This window comes from Mobula birostris, chromosome 2 (assembly GCF_030028105.1).
Source record: "Mobula birostris isolate sMobBir1 chromosome 2, sMobBir1.hap1, whole genome shotgun sequence".
NCBI lineage: Eukaryota > Metazoa > Chordata > Chondrichthyes > Myliobatiformes > Myliobatidae > Mobula > Mobula birostris.
In genome coordinates, this window is record NC_092371.1 from 240,705,733 (window position 1) to 240,727,447 (window position 21,715).

General features: G+C 44.3%; 1 protein-coding gene across 1 annotated transcript in view; it reads right to left on the reverse strand.

Annotated features, from left to right (window-relative positions):
• The window catches only part of slc35f6 (solute carrier family 35 member F6), a 72,377-nt gene that overhangs the window by 25,794 nt on the left and 24,868 nt on the right, over positions 1 to 21,715 (reverse strand). The window contains exon 2 of the mRNA XM_072251651.1: positions 2,047 to 2,119. Coding sequence (XP_072107752.1) covers positions 2,047 to 2,119 — 73 coding nt within the window. The remainder of the gene's footprint in view (positions 1 to 2,046; positions 2,120 to 21,715) is intronic.

The following is a 21,715-nucleotide window of genomic DNA, read 5'->3' on the forward strand; positions in this document are numbered from 1 at the left end:
ACACCCTTCGTCAGGACTAACTGAAAGAAGAGATAGTAAGAGATTTGAAAGTGGGAGGGGGAGGGGGAGATCCAAAATGATAGGAGAAGACAGGAGGGGGAGGGATGGAGCCAAGAGCTGGACAGGTGATAGGCAAAAGGGATATGAGAGTATCATGGGACAGGAGGTCCAGTGAGAAGGAAAAGGGGCAGGGGGGGAGAAAACCAGAGGATGGGCAAGGGGTATAGTGAGAGGGACAGAGGGAGAAAAAGGAGAGAGAGAAAAAGAATGTGTATATAAAAATAAATAACGGATGGGGTACGAGGGGGAGGTGGGGCATTAGCGGAAGTTTGAGAAGTCAATGTTCATGCCATCAGGTTGGAGGCTACCCAGACGGAATATAAGGTGTTGTTCCTCCAACCTGAGTGTGGATGGAAGTTCTATTAGTCTAGATAGAGTTTACAAAGGATGGGCAAATGCTAAAGACAGGAGAGAGAAAAAATAACTGAGTGACTTAAATATGTATGCTATTTTGTTGTTATTCTGTGCAGTTTTATGTCAAATATTTTGTAAACCTACATAAACTGTGCCATGTGTGCATTCAGTGCGCACATACTTCTGTGACAGGAAAAACATTTGTACAACATAAGATTTTTGCGCACACTGACTACTAAAAATTAGAGGGAACATTGCTGGCAAGTAAAATGCTAGAGTGAAGGGCTAAAGTGACAAGATTAGGAAGCCTTGGTTATCAAGTGATATGTTCAGGAAGGAAGCGATATGTCATTAGCCATGAGCAGCTGGGATCAAACAAGTTGCTTTAGCAATACAAGGAAGGTAGAAGTAAATACAAGGAATAGCAGGCAAAAAAAAAAAAAAGGCCACAATTTCCATGCAGGTAAAGGAGACTCCGAGAAGATCTTACAGGCACGTTGGAAGAGTAGTCCACCTCAAGGATTAATGGGGTGATCCATGTGACGAGCCACAGGAAATGGACAAGGTTCCCTTTCTCATGTGGTTCACTCTCCTCTTCTACCAGATTCCTTCTTCTCCAGCCTTTTACCTTTCCAATCTGCCTGGCTTCATCTATCACCTCATTCCCAGCCCTAATGAAGGGTCTTGGCCCGAAATATCAACTTTTCATTTGTTTCCCTGGATGCTGCCTGACTTGTTGAGTTCCTCCAGTGTTTTGTGTGTGAAGGTTGTAAATTACCACTTTTTAATCTGTACTTACGTGAAGAAATGCATACCAGCAAGTTCAAGGGAGGGAATAGTCATATCTAGAACTTATCAATATTAACACCTCTTTCATCGAGGTCTTGAAACAAAAGTAGAGAAATCCCCAAGACCTGACTTAAAATGTTATGGAAGCAAGGAAGGAGATTGCTAGGATCTTGGAAGAGATACTAGTGAGGTAGTGTTCATGTGATCAATGTTGATTCAGAAATCTGATGGCAGAAGGGAAGAGGCTGTTCCTGAATCATTGGATGTGTATCTCCAGGTTTCTGTACCTTCTTCCTTGATGGAAGCAATGGGAAGAGGGCATGCCCTGAATGACTGGGGTCTGTAACGACAGACACCATCTTTTCGAGGCATTGCCTTTTGAAGCGGTCCTGGATGTTAGTGCCCATGAAGGAGCTAGCTAAGTTTGCAACATTCTGCAGCTTTGATAATTGCAGAATGGTTAAGAACTTCAGAGATTTGGATGGGTATTTAAATAAGTAAGGCAAAGGGATATAGAAACAATATATTAAAGTGAGATCAGTATATACAGGCATGGAGTTGACAAGAGAGAGAAAAAAAAAGACCAAAAGGCTTATATCTGTACTACAGAAATTTAAGATTTAGATTTTCCTAATGAAGGGTCACGGCCTGAAACTTCAACTGTTTACTCTTCTCCACAGATGCTTCCAGACCACCCAAGTTCCTCCAACATTTTTTGTGTGTTGCTTTAGTTTTGTCTTGCACCCAAATCATTTGACGTCAAGTTTGTATACCGTGATTGAACAGAATTACATTTTGCACAAGTTATGGTAGCTGTTAGCAACGCAGTTGGCATGCACTCACCTGAAGGAAAGGATGATTGAACTTGTGTTTTGCTGATCCATGACAACCCTCAGCACTGAAGTCATCAGCCCACCTGACAGTTAAAAAGATAAAAACAATGTTCATATTTCTAGAAACAGTTTGTCGCTCGATATTTGCTTCGTCCAACACGTCCTATCATCAAGATCCATCACCAACACCATCCAGATTTATCATCAGAATGATCCATCATCGAGAATCCCCACCACTGAGGACATGCTCTCTTCTCAGTGCTGCCAGTCGGAAGGAGGTACAGGAGCCTCAGGACCCACACCACTAGGTTCAGGAACAGTTCCCACCCCTCAACCATCAGGTTCATGAACCAGAGGGGATAACTCCACTCACCCCAACACTTAACTGTTTCCATAACATATGCAATAAACATTGAGAACCATATTGAATAACTTCACTCAATGCTGAACTGATTCCATAACCTACAGACTCACTTTCAAGGACTTCATAACTCACACTCTCAGTATTGTTACTTTTTTGCACATTGGTTGTTTGTCTAACTGTGTGTGCAGTTTTTCCATTTATTCTATTGTTTTTTTTGTATTTACTGTGATGCCTGCAAGAAAATGAATCTCAGGGTAGTATATAATGACACACACTTACTCTGAACTTTCCTCCAAAAGAATTTTAACACCTTAAAAATCCAAGTATGGTAATTGCACAAGGAGACTGGGCCAGTGAGATATTAGACATTTAAACTACAGGATGTAGGTTCAGCTGTGGTTGGGAGTCTGTCACGGATGTAGCTGTCAGCAGCAACGACCCCAGAACAGAATGGCTCACAGGACCACGAGGGTATTAGTTCAACGAGACTGGTGCAAGTCTGAAGTCACAAGACTGGGCAAGGACAGCATAATTCCTCCCTTGACAGGATTGATAAATCTCACCAGCCAGTAGTTTCATAGCAATCATTACCAGTGACTGATCGTTAAATATAGTTAATTTTATAGTTGCTGCAGTGAGATTTGAACTATGGACTTCAGTATTAGTCCAGTCTCTGGATCACCCATCTGGCAATTTAACTACTGCAGTCACCACAAGCAAGTTCAAAGTAAACCTATTATTAAAGTACATATATATCACTACATTCAACCCAGAGATTCATTTTCTTGCAGGCAATCAAAATAAATACCAGAAACACAATAGAATCAGTGAAAGACTGCACTCAACAAAACAAACAAACAGCAAAAGACAAACTCTGCAAGTACAAAAAGAGAAAAAAAGGATTAGTAAATAGTTAACAGAAACATGAGACGAAGAGTCCTTGAGTGATTCAAAAGATTGTGGGAACAATTCAGTGAGTCAAGTCCAGTGAAACTACCTGTATAACAAGAGCTTTTGTGTGTGTTACTCAAGATTTCTAGCATCTGCAGAATCTTGTGTTTATAACAGGAGCTCGCTCTGCTGGTGAATGAGAGTATTCACTATCACATTCATTCCTATGTAAAGTTAATTTAATGGGTTAGACTGGGAAGCATGTAGAATCCTTTGACGAATACATTCGATTCAGATCAGGTACAGATTTATTTTTGACATGTAGTACATTGAAACAGAGTGAAACGTATCATTTGCATTAACAACCCACACACACAAGGATGTACTGGGGGCAGCCTGCAAGTGTCACCATACATTCCAGTGATTGCAAGACGCAAGCTCATCTGTCCACTGAAGATCAGAAAATCCGCAGCAACGTTACCAAAATTAATCCATTAGAACAGATAGATTGGATGTGGGAATGTGGTAGGGGAGCGGGAGGGAGGAAAAGGATAAGGATGGCGGGGGTGAGGTCATTTGGGCATAGACATAGGAGTAGAATTAAGCCATTCAACCTATCAAGCCCAATCTGCCATCCCATGGCTTACTTATTATTTCTCACAACTCCATTCTCTTGCCTCCAACCCCACAACCTTTGAGTCCCCTACTAATCAATGACCCGTTAACCTCCACTTTAAATATATACCAAATAACTTAGCTTCCATGGCCAGTTAAGGCAACGAATTCCACAGATTCACCAGCCTCCGGCTAAAGAAATTCCATCTAATCTCTGTTCCAAATGTTCGTCCCTCTATTCTAAGGCAGTGCCCTCTGGTCTTAAGACTCAACCACGACAGAAAACATCCTCTCCCCATCCACTCTGTCCAGACCTTCCAATATTCAGTAGGTTTCAATGAGATCCTCCCCTCATTCTACTAAATTCTGGTGAGTACAGGCCCGGGATAATTCTCACAAACCTTCTCCAATGTCTGCACATACTTCTCAGTTAAGGGCCGAACACTGCTCACAGTCTTCCAAGTGAGACTTGGCCTATGCCTCAAAGTCTCAGCATTACATCTTGCTTTTACATTCTAGTCTTCTGTGTTACGTACCCCGTAACTGGGTTGCCAAACCAGCAGAAATGGATCACTCAGTTGGAGTCTGGATTATTGGAACTAAGAAAGTTTTATTAAAGAAATAAGCAACACAGTACTCTAATAGTAAGGATATAAATGCAACAGGTTAGCAATGAATAAACACACATGTACACAGAACTAGGATAATAGGGTCAATCAGCTCTATCACAGTCTAGGGGTAAAATGTTTAATCACAAGTGACAGAGTTCAGTTTAGTTTAGTTCAGTTCGCAGTAATCGCTGTCGTGCCACTGGGGGAGAGAGAGAGCGAATGCTGATATTCAAATCGGATTCAACAGACCTTTGATATTCCTCGCAGTTAGCTTTCGGGCGAGCCCTTTGTAATGTCTTCTGAGGTCACCGACTGTGACCCCTCCATTTCAGATACGATCGTTCGTCAGCAGTGAACCCGGCACCCAGGCAAGGGTGGACACACACCAGGTTCCCACCGACCGTATCTTTCCACCCTGTGCGTCTATGGCTGGTTCCACGACCAGACCTCCAAAACTCCACCGACTTGTGGGGGCGCACCGCTTCCAGGGTCTCGTTACCTCGTGGTGTCGTGTGTGTCGTCTTAGCGAACCTGCCCCTTTTTATCCCCCTGCTGGGGTATCGCCTGTCCATCACAGTTCAAACAGTTCAGGGTTCAAAAGGAGCCGGTCTTGACAATACTCAGACCGGTGTCTCCTTCCGTTAAACTCTCTCGTCTCTTCACTAACATTTCCAAATGCTGCTCCATTGTCTTACTTATCTCTTTCTCCTGAAGACAGGTGGCAGATCAACTGTTGATCCCACTGGTGCTAGCACAGCACAGTTAACATCTTAGTCTATGTGTACTTTTGTAACCCTCTTTCGTCACACCCCTCCCCTTTAAGGATTTTTACCGGGGTAAAAATTATAAGCATGAATACATTATTAGATACACACAAATATACATCTTCATCAGCTATTTGGCTACTACAGAGAACTTTAAGTTGTCAACATCTTGACAGACAGTCAGCAATCACATTTTCTGTTCCTTTTATATGTGTTATTTTAATAATCCTCTCAAACCAGGCTCCAACTTAGCAGACTTCATAGTGGCCGTAAACACTAATGAATTGTGATCAGTGTCACTTCTCAGTGGTTTTTGCCCCAGACACAGATAACAAGGGTCATCCCATACCAACTTAGCATTCTTTGGCAAGGGCTTAGTATGAGAGTGGGTACTATCCGCAAAGCTGTTTTTTTTTCTGCAAGACTTCCGATAGTACCCCACCATCTCCAAGAACCTTCTCAGGGCTCTCTTGTCTGTTGGGGTGGGGAATTCAGCGATAGCCCGTACCTTAGCTTGCATCGGAGCCAGCTGCCCCTGTCCTACCACAAATCCCAGATAAGTGACTTTTCCGTGGCCGAATTCACTCTTTGCGAGGGTCACTGCCAGGCTGGCTTCAAACAGCTTTTTGAACAGCTCCTCCCATGTGTTACTCCAGACCACTACATCGCCAACATACACTTCTGTGTTCTCTAGCCTGTTTGTCACTGAATTAATCATTCTATAGGGGTGTTGCTCACTAGGCTGACCTGATGTGACAACAGCCCCATGTCCCAGCTCTTTGCATCGCCTCGGGACATCTAGACCTACGTGCACGTGCCGGTTAATTAGCTTTATCAATGAACACACATAAAAGTTGCTGGTGAACGCAGCAGGCCAGGCAGCATCAGTTAGTCCTGACGAAGGGTCTCGGCCTGAAACGTCGACTGTACCTCTTCCTAGAGATGTTGCCTGGCCTGCTGCGTTCACCAGCAACTTTTATGTGTGTTGCTTGAATTTCCAGCATCTGCAGAATTCCTGTTGTTTGAGCTTTATCAATGGCCCGCCTTGTTCGGAAGTTAGGTGAGAGACCTTATCAGCAAAACGGGTCAACACAATAGACATCTCCCATCTGGTCGACATCACACCTATCTTTTCAAAATGGGTCCTCCCCTTATCAGGTGGCATCTTAGCCTCATTAATTTTCATGATATCACCGGCTAGATCTGTTCTCTGACCGTGGTGGGCTTCTAACATGCTAATAGCCTCTAACTGTGTTAACTCACGTCTGCAATAGTCAATAACATCCTTCCTCCTGTGTAGCGTGTAAAACTCTTTCATGATTCCGCCAACTGTTTCCCTCCCCCCAAAATGTCCACCGAGGGATATCTCGTGGGCCAGGTTAAGAATCTCATCCCCATAAATTTTTGGCACCATCCCCCATTCCTCATCTGCGGGTACAGTACTTGGTCTCCCTTTCTTCCTTAGCACACCCTCCTCCACACAATAGCCTACTGGCTCTCTTTTTAATCCTGCTTCAGAGAGATCTGTTTCCTCGTCTCGCTCCTGTGCCTGTATAAAGTCCTTCTTTTCTAATGATAAATCTACCTTAATTTCCCCACTTCCTCCTGTTTCATTACGTTCCTTCTTTTCACTTTCTACCCCCTCCTCGTACAAGGCTGGTAGAAACATCTCAGCAGTCTCTCTGGACATACAGCGAGTCACTGCGCAAACAGGATGAACCTCTGAGTCCATGGGCTGGGCCTCAATGCTGGCAGGCTGACCTGTCAATCTCACGGTCGAGAACACAATTCCCCCGGCGAGGTCATTACCGAGCAAGACTTCCACGCCTTTCATCGGTAATTCGGGCCTCACCCCGACTGTGACTATTCCAGAGACCAAGTTGCTTTGTAGGTGTATCTGGTGCAAAGGGACTGACTCTGTCCCTTCCCCAATACCTTTGACCCTGACCTCCCCAGTCTGGGTCTCTGAGCTAAACTCTAATACACTCTTCAGTATTAGTGACTGACACGCTCCCGTGTCTCTCCAGATCCGCACTGGAACTGGTTTTAACCCCTCCTTCACTGACACCGATCCGGCCGAGATAAACCTCTCGTGCCCTTCCTGAACTTTGGCAGACCTGTCCTCTCCTAGCGGTTTGTTTACCAGCTCAATACAGCCAGTCAAAATCGCAGTTTTTCCTTTTCCCGTTTCCTTCTTTGGGGCAAAGCACCTGGACGTAAAGCGTCCGGCTTTCCCACAATTATAACATACGACCCCAGGAGACTTCCTACCGGACTGCTCCCGGTCTACCTTATCCTTCTCACTAGTCCCCGGCTTATTTTCTGACTTTTCTGGTGCACTCTCCCCGCCGTCCTGACTACCCTTCTGGTAGCCTTTACTCGGGGCAAACTTCATTTTATGCGTCAACGCGTACTCATCCGCTAACTTAGCAGTTGCGGCTAACGTGGCTGCCTCTTTCTCATCTAGGTAGGGTCTCATACCTTCAGGGACACAACCTTTAAACTGCTCAATCAGGATCAGCTGTAGCAGTCTGTCATAATCCCCATCTACCCCTTTCGAGGCGCAGCAACGCTCACAATATGTCTGCATCTCATGGGCAAACTCTAAATACGTGCGGTCCCACTGCTTCCTCGCATTCCGGAACCTCTGCCGGTATGCCTCCGGGACCAACTCATAAATCCTGAGGATGGCCTCTTTCACCACCTCATACCTCTGGGCATCTTCCGCGGACAAAGCCGAGTAAGCTTGTTGGGCTTTCCCTTTTAGTACACTCTGAAGCAAAACAGCCCACTTATCCCTCGGCCAGTCCTGACTTGCAGCAACTTTTTTGAAATGGAGGAAGTACCGATCCACATCGGTATCGTCAAATGGGGGAACCAGCCTAACTTCCTGGGTCGCCCGGAACACTCCACCTTGGTTCGGCATGGGCCCCTGCTCTGCCATCTTTAACCTCTCCAGCTCAAATTCCCTTTCCCTCTGTCTCTCTTCTCGCTCCAACTGTTTGTCCCTCTCTCTCTCTTGCCGTTCTAACTGTCTCTCTTTCTCCTGCCATTCTAACTGCTTCTCTTCGTGTTCTAGCTGCCGTACCCAGAACTTGTGCTCGAGTCTCAGTTTTTCAAGCTGCACCTGTACTGCGTCTCCACCAGGTTTTCCCATAGACACCACCTCCAGTTCCCCTTGGGGAAACACACCTTTAGATACATAGTGCTCTACGATAGCTCTGTGTATCTCCTCTCTCCTCATTGTCGACTTGCCCTTAACAAGATTCAACCGTTTGGCCACAGCTGCCAATTCCGCTTTCCTGGCATCCTCCAAGGTCGGCGCCTTTAGAAATTCCTCAGTCTCCATTTCTGCTGTTTGCCTTTTCTTTCTTTCGGGAATTTTTAACCCAATCAATTTACCCTGTCCCAAATTTAGCGTTTGAAATCGCGGACGAGAACCCCACTTATGTTACGTACCCCGTAACTGGGTTGCCAAACCAGCAGAAATGGATCACTCAGTTGGAGTCTGGATTACTGGAACTAAGAGAGTTTTATTAAAGAAATAAGCAACACAGTACTCTAATAGTAAGGATATAAATGCAACAGGTTAGCAATGAATAAACACACATGTACACAGAACTAGGATAATAGGGTCAATCAGCTCTATCACAGTCTAGGGGTAAAATGTTCAATCACAAGTGACAGAGTTCAGTTTAGTTTAGTTCGCAGTAATCGCCGTCGTGCCGTTGGGGGGGAGAGAGAGCGAATGCTGATATTCAAATCGGATTCAACAGACCTTTGATATTCCTCGCAGTTAGCTTTCAGGTGAGCCCTTTGTGATGTCTTCTGAGGTCATCGACTGTGACCCCTCTATTTCAGATACGATCGTTCTTCAGCAGTGAACCCGGCACCCAGGCAAGGGCGGACACACACCAGGTTCCCACTGACCGTATCTTTCTACCCTGTGCGCCTTGGCTGGTCCCGCGACCAGACCTCCAAAACTCCCAACGACTTGTGGGGGCGCACCGCTTCCAGGGTTTCGTTACCTCGTGGTGTCGTGTGTGTCGTCTTAGTAAACCTGCCCCTTTTTATCCTCCTGCTGGGGTATCGCCTGTCCATCACACTTCAAACAGTTCAGGGTTCAAAAGGAGCCGGTCTTGGCAATACTCAGAATGGTGTCTCCTTCCGTTAAACTCTCTCGTCTCTTCATTAACATTTCCAAATGCTGCTCCATTGTCTTACTTATCTCTCTCTCCTGAAGACAGGTGGCAGATCAACAGTTGATCCCACTTGTGATAGCACAGGACAGTTAACATCTTTGTCTATGTGTACTTTTGTAACCCTCTTTCGTCACATCTGAAGATGAATGCTAACGTGGCATTTGTCTTCCTTACCGTTGACTCATGCACTTGTGGTCCTTGCAAATGAAGAGCCCAGTAATTTTGTGGCTCTCACACAAATTTCAAGTTCTGCTTTCATTTTTATGGATTGCTGCAACAGCAAAAAGATTTACCGTAACCTGGTGAAGTTCATCTGCCACTAACAGCAATAGTCTACCCCTTTGAAAATATCTTTAGTTCTAGACTTTGGCCTGAAGAAACATTTTTCTGTCCATCTACTCTAAGACCACCATTAAGAACTTGTTCCACCCTACCAACACTAGGTATTTGTAGAAGCTATTTCATTCTAAACTCTAGTAAATAATAAAGGCTTAGTCAACCCAAACTCAGCTCAGGACAGAGGCACCTTCCTAGCAACCCATCTCATGATTAACTTCTGCTTTTCTCTAAGGTTTAATGTTCAAAAGTTCAAAGTACATACATGTCACTATATACAACCCTGAGATTCATTCTCCTGCAGGCATACTCAATAGGTCTATAATCGAACCATAATAAAATCAATGAAAGACCACAAAGGTGGTGATGAATCAGCATTCAGGAGGGAGACTGAAAATTTGGCTGAGTGGTGTCATTACAGCAACCTCTCACTCAATGTCAGCAAGACCAAGGAACTGATTGTAGCCAGTCCTCATAGGAGATTCAGAGGTGCAGAGGGTTAGCAACTCCAAATTCCTAGGTGTTACTATTTCAGAGGACCTATCCTGGAATAAGCACGCAGTGCAACTGTGAAGAAAGCACAGCAACACCTCTATTTCCACAGGAGTCTGCAGAGTCTTGGCATGACACCTAAAACTTGGACGAACTATAGATGTGTAGTGGAGAGTATATTGACTGGCTACATCACAGTCTGCTATGGAAACACCAATGCCTTTGAATGGAAAATCCTACAAAAAGTAGTGGATTTGGCCCAGTACATCAAGGGAAAAGCCCTCCCAACCATTGAGCACATGTGCATGAAAAGCTGTCCCTACCACCCAGGTCACGCTCTCTTTTCACTGTTGCCATCAGGTAGAAGGTACAAGAGCCACAAGCCACCAGGTTCAAGAACAACTTCTACCCCTTAACCATTAGACTCTTAAATAGAAGGGGATAATTACACTCACTTGCCCCATCATTGAAATGTCCCTACAACCAACGGTCTCACTTTAAGGATTCTTTGTCTCATGTTCTTGTTATTTATTGCTATTTATTTATATTGGCATTTGCACAGTTTGTTGTCTTCTGTACTCTGGTTGATCTTTCATTGTTCCTGTTATAGCTACTATATGGATTTGCTGAGTATGCCCGTGGGAAAATTAATCTCATGGTTATATATGGCGACATATACATACTGGTATTGTAAACTGTCCTACATTTAGGCTAGGGTTAAACTGGAGGTTGCTAGGCAACATGGCTTAAAGGGTCCGAAGGGCCTATTCTCCATTGTATTTCTTTCAAAAAAAAGTGAAGCAAACAAACAATTCTCAGGGGGCTTTTAAGAATCTCTTACATAGGCACATGGATGAAAGAAAAATAGAGGGTTAAGGAGAAGGGGAAGGTTAGATTGATCTTAGAGTAGGTTAAAAGGTTGCCACAATATTGTGGGCCTAGAAGCCTGTACTGTGCTCCAACATTCTGTTTTTAATTTGATCCTTAATCTGCTCATTCATGTTCACGCAACTAGCACTCCATTACATAATTTATTTCAGATTTCAACATCTCACTTTCTCCTCAACATCAATCAGCTAACTGTTCCTCTTCTTTCTTCCTCTTGTGTTCAACACAGCGTAGTCATCAGTCTATAGTAGTAACAAACACAAAGTGCTGAAGACGTGAACTGTGTGGCAACACTATAATTTCTCTTCTGTTCTTCATCAAGCAATTGGGATAAGGAAACTATGGAAGGAAAAGGGCTATCATTGGCAAAATATCATCATTATGTACTGTGGCATATGACTTGGGTGAACACAGTCCTTCCATAACCATGATTATTGTTGGCAAATTTTTCTACCATTGCCTTTTTCTGGGCAGTGCTTTTACAAGATGGGTGACCCCAACCATTATCAATACTCTTCAGAGATTGTCTGCCTGGTGTCAATGGTTGCATAACCAGGACTTGTGATATGCACCAGCTGCTCATATGACCATCCACCACCTGCTTCCATTGGCTTCATGTGACCTTGATCGGTGGGGTGGGGTGGGGTGGGGTGGGCGGGGGGGGCAAGTAGATGCTACACCTTGCCCAAGGGTGACCTGCAGGCTAATAGACAGAAGGAGCACCTTACACCTCCTTTGGTAGAGATGTTTGGTTTCTAAAAGCTTTAAAAAGAGTATACAAGTTGCCAAAATAGCATGAACTGCTCTACATCCATTCTGTGGAATGATTATCGTTGAGGTAATATTTTCAAAAGGCAACAAAACTGAGCAAAGGATTTGATCAAAAATAATCAGGCACAAGCACCACAGTTTGGAACTAAGTGTGCGGCACAGGATCACAGAAGCAAGTGAACTGGCCTGGCAAATGCCCCAGCACCAATCCCACCTAGAACATTCCCACATTCCCAAAGCAACCAGATTTTGTGCATGTTGCTCAAGATTTCCAACATCTGCAAAATCTCCTGTTTATAACAGGAGCTCGCTCTGCTGGTGAATGGTAGTATTCACTATCACATCCATTCCCATTTACAGTTAATTTAATGGATTAGACTGGAAGCATGTAGAATCCTTTGATAAATGCATTGATTCAGATTTATTTTTCACACGTACGTTGAGACATATAGTGACTGTGTCGCTTGGGTTAACAACAACACTCAGAATCAAGTTTAATATCACTGGCCTATGTGGTGAAATTTGTTGTTTTGCAGCAGCAGTACATTACAATACACCGGACTCTCTCACAGTGGTGTCTGAAAGAGGAAGCTGTCCAAGTTGCATGCCATCTTGGTCAATGTCTCCCATCCACTACATAATGTACTGGGTGGGCACAGGAGTACATTCAGCCAGAGACTCATTCCTCCGAGATGCAACACAGAGCGTCATAGGAAGTCATTCCTGCCTGTGGCCATCAAACTTTACAAATCCTCCCTTGTAGGGTCAGACACCCTGAGCCAATAGGCTGGTCCTGGACTTATTTCATAATTTACATATTACTATTTATTACTATTTTTCTATTACTATTTATTATTTCCATGACTATTACTATTTACTAACAGTAATATTGCTATTTCTATTACTATTTATTATTTATGGTGCAACTGTAACGAGAACCAATTTCCCCCGGGATCAATAAAGTATGACTATGACTACACAATAACTGTAAATTACAGTAAGTATAAGTATAAAATGTTAAATTAAGTAAGTCGTACAAAAAGAGAAATGAAAAGTAGTGACGCAAACACGAGGAAATCTGCAGATGCTGGAAATCCAAGCAACACACACAAAGAATGCTGGTGAACGCAGCAGGCCAGGCAGCATCTCTAGGAAGAGGTACAGTCGACGTTTCGGGCCGAGACCCTTCATCAGGACTAACTGAAGGAAGAGTGAGTAAGGGATTTGAAAGTGGGAGGGGGAGGGGGAGATCCAGAATGATAGGAGAAGACAGGAGGGGGAGGGTTGGAGCCAAGAGCTGGACAGGTGATTGGCAAAAGGGATAAAAGGGTACCAGTATATCCAGCCATTTAGTCTGCTCCACCATTCAATCATGGCCGATTTATTTTCCCTCTCAACTGCATTCTCCTGCCTTCTCCCTGTAATCTTTCACACCCTTACTAATCAAGAATTCTGCTTTAAATATACCCAATGACGGTCCCCACAGCTGTCCGTTGTAACAAATTCCACAGATTCAATGCCCTCCGGATAAAGAAATCCCTCCTCATCTCTGTTCTAAATGGACGTCCTTGACTTCTGAGGCTGTGCTCTCTGCTAACTCACACTCCAAAGGCAACATCCTTCCCACATCTACTATCCAAGTTAGGAGCTCCCATCCTTATTTTACGCCATGGACCTTATCATTAACCAAGGGGTCCATACAGCCATGTTGGGAAACCCTGATCTATGCCTTTCAACATTCAGCTTACAAGTGGAAATTCAGAAATACTGGCTGGTGCACATGGAGAAGCCCAAAGCTGCACTTGGCTGTTTATGAAAAAAAAAGACAATATTAAAATAAGAATGCCAAATAGTAATTATTGTTTGTCAGTGCTTCAATCCTCTTCTTCAATCTATCAGCCATTCTACAGGTCTTGAGTTGAAATAAAGGTGGTTATGTCAAACCAGAAAACTCTGATCCACGGTATGAGGAAGTAAACACACCACGCATCCAAGACATGAGCTCATCATTGGTTCAAGGAGTATGTCACCTCAAGATGGCGCTGCCATTCAATATGGCTGAACTACCATGCCCACCTTCAAAAAATTTTCCTACCCCATCCTCAATTCCTTCAATTGCCACAACATGTCCATTTTGAATTCAATCAATGATTGACCCTCCACTGTCCTCAGAGGAGAGAAGGATGATAGTTGTGAAGATTTACCTTAATCAGGTGAAGTTTCCCTGCATTTGACACATATGGCCTAACCGTTTGACAGCTTCAGTTCTCGACTTTGAAGAAACATTTTCCCTCCATCTGCTCCTAGTGGCAGGGTGGAGATATGTCTCTACCAAAGGAGGTGTAAGGCATTCCTTCCCTCCACTCGTCTGCAGGTCACCCTTGGGCAAGGAGTAGCATCTGCTTAGCCCCCCCCAAGACATGAAGCCATTTCACCACGTGGTGGATGGTCATATGAGCAGCAGGTCCTGGTTTTGTGACCATTGATGCCAGGCAATCTCTGAAAAGTATTGACAATGGCTGAGATCGTCCATCCTGTAAAGGCACTGCCCAGAAGGCAAAGGCAAAATCTGTAGAGAGATTTGCCAAGAATAGTTATGGTTAAAAGACCGTGATCACTTGTGTCATACAACACATGAAGGTCATGAAGTCGTCATTTCATACTATCAACACTATTAAGTATTTACACTATTTTTTTTTGAAGTGATCTCATTCTAAACCTCTAGCAAATAACAGAAGCTCAGCCAGTCCAGGGGCACCTTCCTAGCAACCTATCTGATTATTATTTTGTTTCTCTCTATTCTTTTAAGGCAAAATATTAAAATTGTATGCAAATAACACAGGTGTGGTTTCACCATGACGCTATGCAATGAAAAGCGTCTTGCAATAAAGGCCAACATTCCATTTGTATTCTTCTCTGCCGTATTTGCATGTTAACCTTCAGTGAGACACGGTTTGAAACAAAGTTTGCATTGAAGATTAACAAATAGCAAATCTAACCATTTAAAAAAAATGTGGATAGCACATTTTACTTCACAGTAGCTCAAGTGGAGGTGCAGTGGACAGTGAGGAAGCTACCATGGCTTCCAGAGAGATCGGGATCAACTGGAAAAATGGGCTGAAAGATGGCAGATGGAATTTAATGCAGACAAGTGCGAGGTTCTGCACTTCAATACGGCCAACCAAAGTAGGTCTTTAAGAGTGAATGCTAGGGCACTGAGGAGTGTGGTAGAACAAAGGAGACTGGGAATACAGGTCCACAATTTCTTGAGAGTGGAGTCACAGGTATATAGGGTCGAAAAGAAAACTTTTGGCACACTGGCCTTCATAAACCAAAGTATAGAGTACACAAGATGGGATGTAACATTGAAGTTGTAGAAGACGTTGGTAAGGCCTAATCTGGAGCACTGTGTGCAGTTTTGGTCACCTACCTTCAGGAAAGATGTTAACAAGTTTGAAAGATAACAAAGAAAATTTACAAGGATGTTGCCAGGTCTGGAAGACCCAAGTTATGATATTAAATATTAAAGGAAAAGTTACATAGGATAGGACTTTATTCCTTAGAACGTAGAAGATAAGAGGAGATTTGATGGAGGTATTCCATCAAGCAGGCTTTTTCCACTGAGGTTGAGTGGGTCTTCAACTAGAGATCAAGGGTTAAGGGTAAAAGGTGAAATGTTTAAGGGGAACATGCGGGGGAAATACTTCACTCAGAGGGTATTGAGTGAGGAACGAGCTGTCAGCACAAGTGGTACATGCGCGCTTGATTTTGACATTTCAGACCACAAGATATAGGAGAATTAGGCCATTCAGTCCATTGAGTCTGCTCTGCCATTCCATCATGGCTGATCCCAGATCCCACTCAACGCTATACACTTGACTTCTCGCTATATTCTTTGATGCCCTGACCAATCAGGAAACGATCTACTTCCGCTTTAAATATACTTACAGACTTGGCCTCCACCAGTCTGTGGCAGAGCATTCCATTGCAGTCTTCACCATTATCGGGAAAACAAACCAGCCTATCCAATGTCTGTATATTACTAATACCTCTGTAGGGTGCAGTTGGGGAACCACTTCACCGAGCACTTCCACTCCATCCACCACTAGCAGGACCTCCCGGTGGCCAAATATTTTAACTGCAACTCCAATTCTCATTCTGACATGTCGATCTATGGCCTCCTCTTGCGCCAAGATGAGGCCACCCTCAGGGTGGAGGAGTAACACCTTACGTTCCATCTGGGGAGCCTCCAACTTGAAGCAATCAATACTGATTTTTCCTTCTGATAAATTCACCTCCTGCCCCACATCCTCTATTCCCCACTTGGATCTTTTACCTGTTCTCACCCGCCTATCACCTCCACCTGGGTCCCCTCCCCCTTCCCTTTCTCCAATGATCCACTCTCCTCTCCCATTAGAATACATTCTCTTCAGCCCTTGACCTTTCCCACCCACCTTCTAGCTATCCTCCTCCTACCCCCACCTTTTTATTCTGGTGTCTGCCCCGTCTTTCTCAGTCCTGAAGATGCGGCTCAGCCTGAAACATCGACTGTTTATTCGTTTCCATAGATTCTGCCCAACCTGCCGAGTTCATCCAACATTTTGTATGTTCCTTTGGACTTCTAGCATCTGCAGAATTTCTCGTGCATAAGATGGAATCCTTATTTTGTGCAATTAATTCTCTCCAGTGATTTTTCTGCACATTTTCAGACCCCAGAAGAATGACAGCACTGAAAGAGAACAAGGTCTATTCTTAGATTCATAACTTCAGTCCATTTATGTCAAACTTTAGCCTATCACCTGTAAGTAACACTCAGCAACATCTTAATCAATCTCCTCAGTCTTCCAGGAGGCTGTAACTGAGCCTCTCTCTTCTTTATAACAACTCGGGCAGTTGAGTTGGACTACAACTAGAGTTCATGGGTTAAGGGTGAAAGGTGAAAAGTTAAGGGGAAAATGAGGGAAAACTTCTTCACTCAAGGAATCGTGAGAGTATAGAATGAGCTGCCAGTGCAAGTGGTGCATGTGCGCTTGATATCAACATTTAAGAGAATTTTGGATAAGTACGTGGTGGTAGGGCTAGGGACAGCTATGGTCGTGGTGCAGGCCGATTGTAGTAGGCAGATTAAATGGTTTGGCATGGACTAGATGGTCTGAAGGGCTTGTTTTTGTGCTGTACTTCTCTATGAGTAAGACTGTATTAGAGGATTTCCATTTTAACACACAAAATTGTTACTGATCTCAACAGGATTTGTGTATTCTCCCAAAGAGAAGATCTGCAGATGCTGGAACGAACACGCACACACACAGACGCGAACACAAACGTCCCGCACCTTCCTCATTTTTCCCAGAAACGCACACCATTGCTGCTCTGCTGACATTCCAGCCAGCAGCTCCTTCCAATTTACTTTGGCCAACTCCTCTCTCAAATTACTGTAATTTCTCTTCCTCCACTGATATACTGCTACATCAGACTTTACTTTCTCCCCAACAAATTTCATGGAAACAGAGAACCTACAGCACAATGCAGGCCCTTCAGCCCACAAAGTTGTGCCGAACATGTCCCTACCTTAGAAATTACTAGGCTTACCCATAGCCCTCTATTTTTCTAACCTCCATGTACCTCTCCAAAAGTCTCTTAAAAGACCCTATCGTATCATATTTCAAGTTGAACTCAATCATATTGTGATCATTACCCTTCTCTCCTGGGTTCTGACAAAGCATCTCAGATTCAGAATACTGACCATTTTGACTTCCACAGATGATGACTGACCCAAGTCTTTCCAAAAGTAACACAGGATTAATGGGAAGAAAAGTTCTTCTCCCAGGAGGGTAGCAAGTCTACCCAAGAAGGTTCACTCAGTATATTCAAGAATTAGACATGAAGGAAAACAAAAGATATACAGCTAAACTAAATTTTTACAGATGTACTGGGGGGAGCACTCTCACTGGCTGCATCACCATCTGGTTCAGTGGGGCCACTGCAAAGGGTTGGAAAAAAGCTGCAGGAAGTTGAAAACTCTGCCAGCTCCAACGTGGCCAAGTGGAACCTTGTCTCACTTTTATAGACTGCATCCATCTCTGGAGTAAATACAGATACAAAAAAAATTTAATTAAAATTAAGATCTCCCCCATCTCTTTGGGCTCCACACACAGATTACCATTCTGATCTTCCAGAGAACCAATTTTGTTCCTTACAATCCTCTTGCTCTTAAACACATTCGTAGAATCCCTTAAGATTCTCCTTCACCGTCCTAAGGTTCTTTCACCTTAAGCTCCCTAATCACCTCCGGTTCATTACATAACACCCAGTCCAGTGTAGCAGATCCCCTAGTAGGTTCAATAACAAACTGCTCTAAAAAGCTACCTCTTAGGCATTCAACAAACTCACTCTCTTGAGATCCGTTACCAACCTTACTTTCCCAATCGACCTGCATGATGAAATCTCCCATGACTATCATAAAATTGTCCTTTTGACTCGCCTTTTCTATTTCCAGTTGTAACCTGTGGTCCACCTCCCAGCCACTGTTGGGGAGCCCTGTATATAACTGCCATCAACGTCCTTTTACCCTTGCAGCTTCTTAACTCAACCCACAAGGATTCAACATCTTCCGATTCTATGTCACATCTTTCTGCTGATTTCTGCAGAGCTACACCAACCCCTCTGCCTACCTTCCTTTCTCGCCAATATGTGTAACCTTTGAATCCGAACGCCGTGGACCAGACCTATATTTTTTGCATATTTACTTTGAAACTAATGGCATTACAATCACTAAGTGCAGAGTGTTCCCTTACACAGTCCTCTGTCACCTGCCCAGTCTCATTCCCTGATAGCAGATTCCCTAATATTGCACAGTTTCTCACTGGGACTTCTATGTACTGATGAATGAAACTTTCCTGAACACATTTGACAATCTAGTCCTTCTACAGTATGGGAGTCCCAGTCAATATGTGGAAAGTTAAAATCACTCACTATAATGTTATGTTTCTTGCAACAATGTGCAATGTCTCTAAGAAACTTGTTCCTCTAAATTCTGCGGACTGTTAGATAGCCCCATTAACGTGGTCATAGCTTTCTTATTACAAGTTTCACTGATGAAGTGTCACTCCTATACTTGAAGCGGGGAATGCTGGAGGTGTGCAATGGGTTGCTGCTCTGGTAGTGGCCGGACGGACATCGCCTGCAGCTGGTGGTCCCCTGGGGGCTGCACAGCATGGTGCCGTGGTCGGCCATTTTGGGTCACAAAGACTTTGGGCAAATTGCACGAACGTTCCTACTGGCCTGGATACAGGCAGGGCGTGGAGCTGTTCGTGCACTGCTGTGACGCTCGCATCTCCCAGAATGGGCTGGGCCACCAGTTTAGGGCGCCAATGCAGCCGTACACTGTGGGGGCCCCACTATGGGTCTACTACCCTACCCAGGAAAAAGGATTATCCTCCAGGCTTGGTAGCCACTGGGAGAGGTGCTCGACTAGGCACATATACCCAGGTGCAGCTGCCTGAGCAGCAGGAGGCAGTCATGCCGCCCCGGGTCCGCCTGGCACCACATTTCCCTTGGCCATCACCAACGCAGCAAGGCTGAAAAAGGAAGTGCCTCGTCAGTGAAGGGGAACTACCGACACCCCTCGGCACCCAGGTGGCAGTGTTGACCAGCACCAGGAGTTTTGTACTTTGTTGTAAACTCTGGGGTTACTGGGGACGGCTGACCCCTCAGGTGGGGGCACTGTGGTGCTCCGGGGGGGGGGGGGGGTGCTCAACAGCTCACCCCAACATTCCTAGTGGCCAGCACTACTTATTGTTCTTGTTTTAAAATCCATCCGTGGAACTACGGCCAGATGTTCAACTTCATTTACTGTTACATTTTAGCTCGGGTCATACAGTTGTTCGTTTGTGTGTTTGAGAGTTACCCTGACTGTAACTGGGGTCTGTAACAATCAGCTCCCCCATCTGAATGTGATGGAGTAGTTATCGTCAAGCAATAGCGCTGTTATTGCGCTCGTCGCAATAAAAACAGCAGTTGAGATAAACGAGCTTTTCTCGTCTATCATCATGGACCAAATGTTCACCATATCCTTTCCTTTCCTTATCCCAACTTTGTTGCCATAGTGACTGAATAGATGTTTTAATTATGGCTTTCACCTCCCCTTTAAGCGATTTCCTTTCCCTCCATTCAGTTTTGGAACTTAAGCACAGCAGAGATTAAAATAAAAGACCTTCAATGCAAAAAAAAAAGTTATTAATTTCGGTAATGTGTACAGATCTCCACAAGTTTACAGTGAAGTTACCACCCTTGAGCAGCTGACCCCGTAGGTCACCGAAACACCACAACACTGCCCGACATGGACACTTACGGGGGAAATCTCACAATGGGATCACAGCATTCACTTTTGTTTAATGCTAACAAAACAACTGAGTCCATCTCCTCGCCCCCACTGAAAGCTAAAATTAATTATAAACCTAAGAGGCTCTGCAGTTGCTGCGAATCCAAAGAAACAAACACTCAAAATGCTGGAGGAACTTAGTCAGTAAGGCAGCATCTATGGCAACGAGTGAACAGTCAATGTTTCAGTCTGAGACAGTTCTTCGGGACCGCCCCCCCCCCACACCGCGCCCCCGAGTCCAGATGAAGAGCCGTTGGCCCAAAAACATCGACTGCTTGTTCCTTCCCATTGACCTGCTAAGTGAGTTTGTCCAGCATTTTGTGTATGCCAGCCGAAATTAATTTCCTATGTCGGATGTGATCTCCGATAAATATTTAAAAGACTAATGGATTTGAAATAAAGTGGATTAAAAAGGGGGATTTACAAACAAAATCTCTGAATGCAAGTACTGGAAGATTATCTGTTGAGAAAGAAAAAGAGACAGATTCATCAATGAAAGAACCGCACTCAGACAACCCAAGCCTGCTGCTGTCCAGAAAGCTTACATCTGATACCTACTTGGCTAAGAATACATTAAACGTCCCTGTAACAACCATCATTACCACCAGGTCCAACTGATACAGAGTCCACGCCATAGAGAATCTGAAACGTATCCGTCGTCTTCCACAATTCTGTTGCTTTTAAGAACTAACTTGTCCTGGTTAGGCAGGAACAAGAAATGATGTGATCCAGTCAGCTGAAACTGAGTCATGCTGAGCTCCTGGAGCAGTCTACACCTGCTAACCAACAGAACAAGTAGAACTGGAATTCACAGCAATCCCAATCTGGGCCACACATGCAAAGTAATAAAAATATGCAATTTCCATGGTTAGAAAAAGGACATTGAATGGAAAATTGTTGGCATAAGAGAGCAACTCAACCACAAGTTCAACTACAACAATTTCAGCCTCAAGTTCAATTACATGAAAAACTACAAGTTCAACCCCCTGCCTCACAAAGGATGGGAAACAAAGGCTGTAGGAAAAGATTATTAGAGATAGGATCTATAGGCATTTAGAGAATCATGGTCTGATCAGGGACAGTCAGCATGGCTTTGTGAAGGGCAGATCATGTCTAACGAGCCTGACAGAGTTCTTTGAGGAGGTGACCAGGCATATAGATGAGGGTAGTGCAGTGGATGTGATCTATATGGATTTTAGTAAGGCATTTGACAAGGTTCCACACGGTAGGCTTATTCAGAAAGTTAGAAGGCATGGGATCCAGGGAAGTTTGGCCAGGTGGATTCAGAATTGGCTTGCCTGCAGAAGGCAGAGGGTGGTGGTGGAGGGAGTACATTCAGATTGGAGGATTGTGACTAGTGGTGTC